Source organism: Sturnus vulgaris, chromosome 3 (assembly GCF_052056855.1).
Source record: "Sturnus vulgaris isolate bStuVul1 chromosome 3, bStuVul1.hap1, whole genome shotgun sequence".
Classification (NCBI taxonomy): domain Eukaryota; kingdom Metazoa; phylum Chordata; class Aves; order Passeriformes; family Sturnidae; genus Sturnus; species Sturnus vulgaris.
The window spans coordinates 101,406,274-101,418,442 of NC_142245.1; the positions used below are offsets into that span (position 1 = coordinate 101,406,274).

At 40.9% G+C, this 12,169-nt stretch overlaps 1 protein-coding gene across 4 annotated transcripts in view; it reads left to right on the top strand.

Moving 5' to 3' along the window:
- Positions 1–4,224, top strand: part of LPIN1 (lipin 1) — a 50,275-nt gene extending 46,051 nt beyond the window's left edge. For all 4 annotated transcript variants that reach the window (XM_088162420.1, XM_014894970.2, XM_088162421.1 and 1 more), the window contains one exon: positions 701–4,224. In XM_088162420.1, the coding sequence (XP_088018546.1) occupies positions 701–860 (160 nt within the window). In that variant the 3' untranslated portion in view covers positions 861–4,224. The remainder of the gene's footprint in view (positions 1–700) is intronic.
- The last annotated feature ends 7,945 nt before the right edge of the window (positions 4,225–12,169 follow it).

Consider the following 12,169-nt stretch of genomic DNA (forward strand, 5'->3'; position numbering starts at 1 on the left):
AAACAAACAAAAGATTTTTAATAAAATACAGTTTTTCCACTTTCCTTCAGTTAAACTCGTAAAAAGAAGTTTTTTGCATTTAGTATAATATATTCCATCTACTTTAATAATGTAAAAGATTTAGAAGTGGTTGATTTAGTCTGCATAACTGCTGATGCCATCTGGCTTTTCCTGGCCTTTTCCTGGATCTCCTATCTAGAAGAGCCAGACAACAAAATCTGAAGAGAGGGTTAAGTGCTTCCAGCAAGATGCTTAGGCACTGGTAACCCCTAACACTGGAATGGCTTTTGGTAATGTTAAGTGTTGGTGTCCTTAATTGAAGGGAGCCATATATGTGTAAAATAGGAATAATCAGTTGAGTGGGGAGCTGCTTGAGCCAATCTGGAGAGAAATGGAGAAGCAGAATATTTTAGTGGTGCCTGAATATTTTAGCAGATCATCTGGGTGTAAAATGGCATGTTACTCACTAGGTAAGTATCATTTGTTAGAATGAACGGATTAGAATGAATTTCTTATCCTAACTGTGAATCCTTTCTGGAAGCTGTACATCAAAATTAAATTTAGTTTTATTCCTTTGAGGAGGATGACTTGTCCACTTTGTCTGTTTGTAAATGTAGTCATGCCTTAGTGGTTGGGGACTTAAAGTTCAAAGTAAGATAGTCTGAAATGGTTCAGCATTCTATTAATTTTTTTTTTCCAGCTATGTCAGACTCTGTGAAGTGGTAGACCACATTTTCCCTTTGCTTAAAAGAAGTCATTCTTCAGACTTCCCTTGTTCTGACACCTACAGCCAGTTCACCTACTGGAGAGAACCTCTGCCACCGTTTGAAACTCAGGATGTACATCCAGCCTCGTCTTAACTCCATCTCCAAACTGTTGGTCTCACCTCAAAGAATGGGTTGGCTTGTGTTAACAGGGCACCACTTGGCTTTTGCTGTTGACAGTTCAGTTGGAATCTGAAGTTGAGAGCATTGTATTCTCCTGTTGTGAGCAAACTTAGGAATGCTTTTCCATACTTATGTTTCCAAACAAGAGGAATCTTGCTAGGAGTAGGAGCTCCTCATATTTTGCTATGCACTTTCATGATATAAGGTCAATTAAAGGTGCAGTGATGTTGGCAGTTAACATGCTACAAGGTTGTAAAGTGATTCTATGTCTGTTCTGCATCACTGAAGTCATCTTCATCCTGTCAGAACCCCTTGCCAGTAAGGGAGCTGAAGGTGCTCACCATTCCTGACATTATCTGGTGACACAGACAGGGATTGCAATCTATATATCAAAATCCTTCTCTCTGAAGGAGCAAATGATTCTTCCCCTCTCCCCGTGCTTGACCAACAACTGTTTGTTTGAGAGTTAATTACTGGTCTAGATCCTTAGCAATGTAAATCAGTGTAGCTGTCAAAACCAATTGAGCTGTGTTTGATTTATTCCAGCCTGTTTTGACATGGGACATTTCTGAGGAAATAAATTATGTGTAACCTAAATAGAAAGTAAATTAAATAGGATGGCCAGATTCTTCCAGTCTTTCTCAGTTTGAGGACGATCATGCTTTAAGAGTAGCTTTTTGGATGAAGGGTAAGTGTGCAAGTGGAAGATACAGGCCACTGTTGATAGTGCCCACCTTACTGAAGGGGGGGATTTTCAGTAAACACATCTTTCCTACACACAATGTGCTGAGGTTGAAGATTTTTTACTGAGCCAAAAATAGTAAGGATTTTATCAAAATGAAATAGTTTTGTTTGAAATATTATTTTGGTTAAAATGTGAATTTTGATGCTGGTGAATGATGCATCTCAGGTTTTTACTATATGGATTTTTTTGCTTTGTTTTGTATCATAAAGAATGGGTACTTTTAGTGCAATTTACTCTCCTTTAAGATAATGAAATCTCCTCCTTTTTCTTTTTTTTCCCCTTATTTATCCAGACACAAGCTGTAGATATTGCTTTTGACAGCCTTAAGACTGAACTGTGTGCACTAAAAGCAATACTGTGGATCAGTTGATAACATTTTCCAAATGGTCTGCCTTTACACAATGTGGTACTTAAAATACAGACTCCAAGTGCCCACATGCCAAATGATTTCAAATGTGTTGTAGTTAGGAAAGAAACTTTTATTTTTCCTTTTGAAATATACTGGAAAGTCTAATTGCTTTCTGAAATGCTGAAAATGGCATCTTGGGCTTCTATGTACATTGTAGTTCAATATGACTGCTCTGGTGGTTCATGAGCTGTGGTCTCTACAGCTTGTGATCTGAGGCTGTGGTACATGTTTTGCAGCTGCTTTGTAGTGTTTTCACTTAAGAGTTTAATAACAGGAAGGCAGAATGGTCCAGAAAAAATTTTCAGATGTGATTATGGTTGATTATCACCCAGAAATTTGGAAATGGCTGTTCTGTATCATATTTGTTCTGTAACGATAAATTCTGGTTTTGCATGTCAAGAGTGATAGCAATGTAGATAGGATGGTAACTCTCTGGTAGGGGTTTTCTAAGTTTTACTACTGAGGACTTTATCTGGGGTATTAGTGGGCCAATTAATGATTTCTCTGTGCCTTCAATAGTAATGCAAACAAGTGCAATGCTTTACACAGCTGCAGTGTGCAGTGGAGAGCCCTCCCTAAGTCTTCCTTTCACACGAACGTTGCTACTTCAGGCAAGGTAAATGTCCACTTTGGACATACCAGGATTAGACACAAAGAGGAAGGAATGAGTGTTTGACAACCCAGAACTGATGGTGTTCTCTTGGAAGTTTAAAGAAAATGCAAATATCTTTCTACATAAAGGTGTAAGAAATATGAGATGGATTTTCTGAAAGACAATCAGTGGGGATTGCATATTGCCAAACTGAGAGGGTTGCATCTCTAAATATAGCCACACTTTCCTTTAATTATCTATTAATACTTGTCATTAATGATTGAATAAATGGATGAATGTACTAGCTGCATCCTATTTAAATTCAGTTTTGGTAAAGGCCTATTTCAAGCCATTTATTATGTAAAATATGTAAAATGAAACCAAACCTTCTCTTCAGTGAGAGGCTGTCAGTTTTGTGGGTTTTATCCTTAACAGTAGTTAAAATCTGTTTTCCCGAGATACTACACACAGCAACTCCCACCAGAAAAGATGGTCCCTGCAAGTTCTCCACAATTAAAACCTGTGATATATTTATTTATAACTTAATAAATAGGCAGTCCAGGATTGGTTGTTGCCTTTAGTATTTAAAAACAAATGGTAGCGTGAATGAAGAACTGTTTTAATTCTGTCAGATTGTGGCCACAGTGCAGTGCTGGCACAGGTAACCCTGAGGTGCTGTCCCAGAGTTTTTCAAGATTTGGTTAAACAGGATTATGGCTGACTTGGTCTAGTGTTGGAAGCCATCTGCTTCAAGGCTGAAGTTGGACTGCATCACCTCCAGGGGTCCCTTCTGACCAACTTTTCTGTGATTCTGTGACGTTCAGGACTTCACTTCTAACTTGCTGCATCCTCCTTTGTATCTGAACTTGAAGTATAGCTGAACAGTGTCAGGAATGTGTGTTGCTGTAACTTTTATCAAATTTACTGACAAAAAATATACTTACATGGAAGTCAAGGGTTTGACCTGCTAGAAGTATCACCATACTTTTCTAGTAAGTCTAAGACCACATTTTGATTTGGTAGCTGAATAATTTTAGCATAATATTTAAACTGCTTTGTTAATTCATGTAGAAGAAAAAGGTATGGTTTAAAAAATTGCTACTCTTTCTGTGAAAGAAAAACATCAACTTTGCTTGTGGTGTAATGCTGGTTTTTGTTACAGAAAGAATATGTTAACATAAGTATGCAGACACATTAAATCACAGTATATTCTATTCATAAAATACACAGAAACTAGAATATGCAGCAGTGAGGAGTGGCTAACGTTCATTTTCTTGGTACTGATGACCACACCACTCTAGCTGTGTCATGGGAGGGAAAGAAAGTTGTATTTGTGACATCAGTTATGCCGAAGATAAAATATTACTGCTGTAATTTGGGGAAGGAGAAAGAGGTATTGGGTATTTTTTATTGTAGATATGGTTTGTTATTATTTGAAAGCCTATTTATATACAGTGTTTATTCTGTATATGTATGTGCTACTGCAGTGATGAAAATAGTTTTAACACTTCATTTTGATTTGCTGAATGCAACAAGGGTAGAAATATATATTGTAATAAAGGCAAAAATAAATTTTTTCCTGACTTTTCTATTTTGCTGTATTCTTTGATAATGGCAAAGTGCTTTTGGAGAACTGCTGAACCTGTAAAGCATGGCTTTTGTATCTCCAGTCCCTACTGCCTGTTTCTTACTGGGGCTATCCAGTGTAACTTAGATTATTTTGGCTATTCAGCTGTAGTGTTTTACCCAGAGCCTTTTAAAACCGAAAGAGTTTACTGAGGGAGACGGGGCCAGGATCTGGGCTCTGGCTGTTCTGGGACATGGGAACAGCACCTTGGAGCCAAGGGCAGCCAGACAGGAACTGGAGGAAATTGGAGCAGTCAGGAATCCTATGCCACCCCAGAATCTTTTGCATCTTCCTTTTGTCTAATTCCTAGTGTGACCTAAGCAAAAGCTGTCCATCTGTTTGAATGGGGATGTTGTCATCCATGGCAGTGAGACCAGATAGCCTGATTTTTGGGGCTTCTCTTCTTTGACATAGGCCATCCTGCTGGGAAAAAGCCAATAACTTTTTTTCCTCCCGCCCCTGAGAACACAGTGCTGCCTTTTGCTCCCACTGGCAGGTTTGCTGAGCAGACTGACTGCAGTGTAGTGATAGTGCCAGGCTCATGCGTGCTGGTATGAAAAAAAAGATGTTTGGGGTTGATAAGGCTCTGCAGCATCTCAAATTCTCTGTTAAAAATACAAGAGCAGCTGTATTTGGGCAGCCTGCAGTCACTGCTTCTTCAGTCTTCTCTATTTTCTATATGTCTCTGTCTTGTATAAACATTTACCCTGGAGCTCTGGAGACAAACTTTAAAATGAAGGTGCCCTTTCAATTAAAAGTCAGAGAGATGGTGCTTTTGCATCAGTGAACCAAACTTTATAAGGACACACTCATTGATGCTGGAATATGCCATTGACACTAGAGATAGAACAGTCTGAGGGAGGACGCTCCTTAGGAGATAAAACCATAAAGTTGTTGGGGGAGGGGGGTGATCTTTGATGCCATGGGAAAGGTAGGGATTATTTCCTGAATATTACATTTTCGTCCTTATAAATAGATAGCCTTAATTCAATATGCATTGCATATGGCATCAAGTACCTCAGGACAGTTCATTGTAAGAGACAGAAGATGGTTGATGTTAAGAGCTAGTGCCTAAAAATATAACTAGTATAACTTTCAGCTCTTTTATGAATGCATGAAAAGGTGAAGTTGGAAAATGGTTCTTAGTGGGTTTTTCTGTTTTATGTTTGTTTTTTTTCCTTTCTTTTCATAAAAGTCCAGCAAAGTATGGTGGTGAAGGGAATATACTCACAGTGCCATGACCTTAGGTAGTTTCACTCTTGTGCTTGCAGTAAACTCATTGTGTTCAGTAGCATTTTGAAAATACGCAATCAAAGGGCTACTTGTAAATGGGAGCCAAGAGATGGTGCTGAGGAATACAGCTGTTGTATGCTTTGGGACCATCAAGACCTTTCCAACCATTGTAAAGTGAGGGAGAAAAATAAAGGTAAAATGAGAAATAAGTTTTTTTTTCTAGGGGGAACTAGAGAAAGGCAACAAAAACGGAACAAGTGGCCAAAAAGCACCTTCTTGCTCCTAGCTCTGTGTCGAACCTGGGTGGTGCTGGGTCAGGCACTGAGCTCTGCTTGTGCTCCCTAAGCAGTGCAGCCTGATATCCCGTGTGTCTGCTGCACAGAAGACATCAGAAGGCCATTTTGGCTTCATTTGCCAGACAGAAGAGACTGGCATTGTACAAAAGGAATTCTATGCTCAAGTGTCCAAGGAGTACTGCTAACGGCAAAACAAACTTGCAATTACAGCTAAATTTTAAGCTTATGCAAGGACTAGGTCTTCTCTATTATTATTTCATGAACTTGGGAAGCAAAGATTTCACCTGCAATATCTGCACCTCAGTGGTACCATGCGTGCATCCTCTTAATAAAGTTTGCTTCAGTGAATAAGTACAGAGATCATCATTTTTCAGCCTATTTTAGCAACTGTTTAACTCATCCCTCCCTAAGCTGAAATTTTTGCATATTCTTAAACACTTTGCAGGATTAAGCCTGCTAATTCCAAGAAAACTGTGTACCAGGGCAATACAGTTTCTGAGCTGAAGAATTGATCTGACTTTAGTAATGGTTACCCTTGGACTGGTTTTTAGCCTCTAGCACTGTCAGGTGTTCTGCCTACTGCCAGCAATCTATTTATTGATACAGGAAATCCATTTTGCCTTGCCTTGCTTTTAATGAGTTTTGCAAGCAAGTGGCCCCTTCCTGTGACTCATTCTGTGTTTTCTGAGCAGGAGATTGTGGTTTTAAGTTTCACATTGGAAAGTAACCGCTGTGTCTGCTTTCCTTGTCTGCTGGAATCTCAACAAGAGGAATACATTTTGGAACAAAGAAATGTAAATGGAGTAGAACAGTTCATGTTTCTTTGCAAAATTGTATAAACATCCTTCTTTTCAGGACAGTTAAAAACACTAGTGAAAAGTGAAAATAAGTCATGTTTTAAAATAACAGCTTTATCTTAGAACATTACTATTAGCACAGGCAAAAAAAGATATTTCCCCTGGTATCTCAATATGTGTTGGTCCTTTAATTTATAGGCAATAAATATCAAAATATTAAACAGTGGAGGCCTTTCTCTAATCTTACTGACACAGGATCAGCTCCATTAGCATCTGGATGGCTGCTCAGATATGCACAGCTTTGATTGCAATCTGAAGTGTGAATAGCGAATGCTACAGATTTCCATCCAATTCATGATTCCTTTCATCCCTTCAGAATACTAGAGGCAAGGAGGTAGGAGATGTGAATTTGTTTCTGACTTTTGCCAAAATATGGTGGCGGAAGGAGAGAATCCTCAGCAGGCTTGGACCGTTAGCACTGAAAACTTAGATTTACGTTAAAAACAGCCATAAATACATCAAAACCAATGACCAGGACAGTTTCCATTCCCCATTGCTAGATACAACTATTTATATTTCGAGCTCGTGGCTATGTCTGTGCAGATAAATTGCTGCCCAGTAAAGGGTCGGGATCGTTTTAGGCGGCCGCACCAACGGGCTGGCTTGGCCGGTGTCCAGCTGCCTGCCTGCACACAGGGGCACTGCTGGCCTCTGCTGACCCTCACACCGTGCCCACAGCTTGCCTGGGTGAATGCTGGCTGCCCTGGCTCAGGTCACTGGAGCCTGGACAGGCAGCTGTGTGCCAGGGCTGGGGCTCATGCCCTGACGCTTTGCTGACATGTCTGTACTCTACCTGGGAAGAGCCAGGGCTGGGGCTGGGCTCTGGCAGTGGTTCCTTTCCCCATGCAGGTCCCAGCTAACTGGTGTGAGATATTGGGGCCTTTCTTTCCAGAGGGTTTGTGATGAGCTGAGCCTCCCTATGGCTTCAGGTGGTGCTTTAGTTCATCTGTAGCTCAGTTCAGTCTCAAGAGGAGGCACTCTCTGGTCCTGAGCTGCTTCCACCTCTGTCTGCTGAGAGCCTGTGCAATATTAACACGTAAGAGAAGCTGCAGTCCTGCAACAAGGCCAGAAAGATCTAAAAGCTTTGCTAGAATATGCGTCTTAGAGATGAAGTGTGGAAAATGAAGTGTGTACAAAAAAGCATACCTAGAGCAAATAAGTACACTGGAAAAGCAGAAATTCAACGAATCATGCTTAAAATGTGACCCTCCAGTTACCCCTCTCAATTGTCAAGTTCAAGCTGGCAGAGAACAGTTGGAAGGAAAAATTGTGAGGCTCAGAAGCAGCTTTATTGGGAGAGGAAAGAGGAAGACTCAATACTATCCTACTCCTTTCCTGTAGGGATCCAGATATTGTGTAAAAATGCAGTGCCCTGTATTGTGGACTTTTTTCTGATCCATGTATTGTGTGAATGGAAATAACATGACACATTTCTATTTCTCAAAGTGACGGGTGGGGTGGTTTTCAGAAACATTGTTTTGTGTCAGTAACAGATTGTATGGAGTTACAGTGACTTAGGGAGCAGTTCAGCAGTTCACACACACATTGCCTTTTTGTGCACTCTCTGCACAGCCTGAAAGCCTTCATAGGTATTGCACCTCTCTGCAAAGCTCATTTCTTCTCTTGCTCTGCACTGGTTTTCTGCACATCATTGGCATGGAATCACTTCCATTTCTTTTGACCTAGTAAATTCTTGTAAATCAGGGCTGTGTTTTATGGGTGGTGGATCTGACCTACTGGGTTTTTCAACTGCCTAAAGGAAAAAATCACTTTCCCTGTTTGTTCCTCCTGATTCTCCACCACCACCCCTTCTCTGCTCCTGGGATTATTTTGTTCTGCCTTAGGGAGTTATGTGGTCTCAGAGGGAAGCAGAACCTTATGCTTCTGTCTAAGTCTCATGAAACTGTAACCTCAATTTTACTGTGTCCATCCCAATTCTATACTTGACCTCTTTATTCTTATAGTAATCATCCTATAATTGTGGGCAGACCTTATAAAGTGACATGCCTGGTGTCCATCAGTGAACTTGAGAGCATGGGATAACTGCATTCAGATGAGAACCTGAAAGGATGGTAACATAACACATGTAAAGAGCTTGCAGGATCAAAACCACCTGCCTAAAAGGGAGGGACTAATACGAATGCAAAAACCTGGTTGTAAGTGAGGAACTGGATCCAGTCTATGCCTTGGCACAGAAATCTTGTGTTGACTGAGTGAATCCTTCACTGTGCTCTGTCCCTTATGTCTCCATGCAGAAGGAGGGGATGATGGCAGTTCCTCTGTCCCAGGAATGCCCTGAAAGCAAGGCTTTAATGCCTAGAGATGCTGCAAAATGAAATGGAGGGATCATGCAAGAAAGATTTGAGCCACTAGCAGTGGCTCAGCTTCTGAACACCTGACAGTCAAGTTTTATCCTTGCTGAACAAGAGAGGTGGAAGAATACTGTCTCCATTTAAGTCAGGAAACAGATCATCTTGGTGTCCTCAGTAACATCAGCTTTCATTTCCTGAGTCTGTTGTCAGGGTCCCAGGTGTCAGCCTTCAGTTTGTTCAGAACAGGGATTGAGAGGAAGCAGGGAGCTCAAGGCAGATCCTAATTTGTCAAGTAAAAGCTTCTGGCCTTCAAACTCATGAAGGTTAATGCCTTCTGGTACTGTGGTAACCTGTAGGATGCCTCATCATCCTCCCTGTAGTAAGAGACCATCTACAAGTAGAGCCCAACTAGAAGAAGAGAACCATCTACCAGAAAAAAAACACCAGAAAATAAAGGTATTGCAAGTATAAGGCTATTTGGATTTTCTGGAAATGAGCAGTGGGTTAGGCTGGTGTAGAGAAAGCACCAAATTAGCATTAGTCCCTGTAACAGAGAGCAGTACATAGCAGGGTATGCTGGCCTGTGTGAGCTAACATTTGCTCTTGGGGTCAATGCCTGATGTCTTTTTGCTTGCTGGTTATGTCCCAGCTAATTTTGCAATGCGAGTCTAAATCGTTCAAACCACACATCCACTTTGTAATTTAGGCCTGCATAATTTTATCTCTCCTTGCTTACACCCACTGTCTCCTGGTTTATACAGGCCATTGCTGGTTTCTGTAAGAATTACTGCATTGATTGATACGTGAAACAGGAAGGTAGGATGTTTGAATGTGGAACAGTATTTAGAGAGATGCAGCATCTGTGTCTAAAGCGAGAGATAGTTACAGGGTTAGACAAGTGGGCCATCAATTACCGGAGACTGAGGTTAGGACCATCTGGCTGTTTGAAACAACACCAGGTGTTAGCAGAAGCAAATTTCCTGTGTTGCAACATAGGAGCGGCAGGCAAGAAGCAGCCCTCCGGAGTGAATCTCAGCCACAAAAGAGGCCGCTTCTCATTTCCTTCTTTAGTGCTGTCTTGTGGGAAAAAAAATCACTCCAAGAGCCTGACACACCTGTGTCTCCTGCTCGGTGCCTCCCAGGGCTGCTCCAGGGGCTCTCAGCCAGGGGTGGGGACCCCTCCTCTGAGGAGGGCAGAGCAGGACTGGTACCCTCACAGCTGGCTGTGCCAGCTCCTGCCTTTCAGTCACAGCTGCAACATGACCCTTACTGAGGAACCTGAGCACCAAAGCCCTGGTTTGCATACCCAGGATCCACGGTCCCCTGGAGCCCTCCTTGCTGCCAAACCCACAGTACAAGGTATCTGCATCCCTGCCTCAGTGTCCTTCCCCACCCTGAACTGTCTCCATCATCCAAGGCAGAGGCAGCCAAGGATGGGCTGATCGCTGGTGGAGTGCCAAGAGGGGCAAAGAGCTGACTGTCACCCACAATCTGCTCGGCAGATTAGCCATTTCCAGCCATTCAGGGCTCCTGGGCTGTAGTTTTAAATAGTGGCTAGGTATAAGCAAAAAATATTACTGGATAGTCCAAGTGTATGTTGATAAACCTGAAGGAATTTCTTATGTGTTTGTACTGTTCCAAATTTTCTCATGTATACTTGAGAATATTACTATTTAATTAAAAGGGGATAATAAACCAAAAAGCTAAAATTAATCCAACCTGAAAGTTACATAATTGTCAGGAAGCAATCTCCCACTACAGTTGTTCTTACTGTACTAAAATTTAAGTGTAGTGAAGACTTGATGGAGGCTCTGGCAAGGGACAATGTCCAAGGCAGTTGTTCCCAGGAGGCATCCCAACTCAGCAATGCCCTCTCACAATAAGCAGACAAAAGGTTAAAATCTAGGTAAATGCAATCTCAGTAACTCACAGCAGAACTTTAGATCAGTTTTTCCTAATTCCTATTTCTACTTCTGTCACAGAGACAATGCCCTCACAGGTTTATTTTAAACTTTGTTGTACTTTAATTACCTGGTGACAGAGGGAAAAACCCTCTGTTTTGGTTATAAATGCCAAACTTACATGAATTCCTTGATAAAACACTTCATTTAGGGACCATAGCAAAGGTTGCTAAGTGACAGTGATGCAGTCCTGTGTCAGAGCACTTCCAAACCCCAATTGCAGAGCAGAAAAATGAAATAGCAGGAGACAGTGGCGTGTAGGCAGGGTGTGAGGCTAAAGGGCTCTGCCTTGTAAGCAGCCTGTGCCTATGTATTTTTAGCTACATATTAAATGCAGGATGGTTTTCAGAAGCTCTGAGCACTTATGGCTGAATAATGGTAACAGTGAGGTGTCCAGGTCACTGCTACCCAGGTACTTTCCTGAAAGGGGATAATAAGGTGTTAGCTCCAGCAGGATTTGAAACCACTGGCTATTATGCAAATAAGAAGGGCTCACGCTGTTCATTAAAATGCAACGAGATGAGTGTTGACCTAGGAATAATATTTCCAAAATGTCCCTGTGATAATCAGAGAGGTAGAATTTTGGCTAGAGAGAATTTCTAAACTTTGCCTTCAAAGAGAGAGCATGTGGGGGGGAGTAGGGCAGATAACAGCAATAACCATTCCTGAAAATAATGCTGTGATTGCAATTCATACTTAAAAAACTATAGAAAATTTCAGATGTCTGGTCAAATTGGTCAAATTAGCTTCCTACTGACTTACCTGTGAAACTGATTGCTATGTATGAGTAATAACCTCATGTGCAACCTTCCATATGGGTAAGCAAAGACTGATTATATTCAAGAGGTGTAAGCACATAAGTCACTTAAAACCTGCCTATTTTCAGGAGCAGAGTAGTAATTTTTGTTTTCCTTTCTTTGGTGAAATATTTTTTTTGTATGTTGAGTATTTCATATTTTGAACTTGGGGATAAAAAAGTAATATTTATTTTAATGTTGTGCACTACAAATACATATTTTATTCTTTAATTCCTTAAAATGCTTTATAAAGTTTTTAAATGACAATTTGTCAGCTGTTGACTTGGATTTTTTGTCAAGAATAATTTCACTTTAAAAGAAAATCGTATTTGCAAACCAAATAAAATGCTAACTTCTAAAACTAGGTAAAAGTGAGGCAGAGATGGATGCTAAATGGATGTATAAAATTAACACACAACCACAGGTTTCTAAGATTGGGATAGAAAGCAAAAT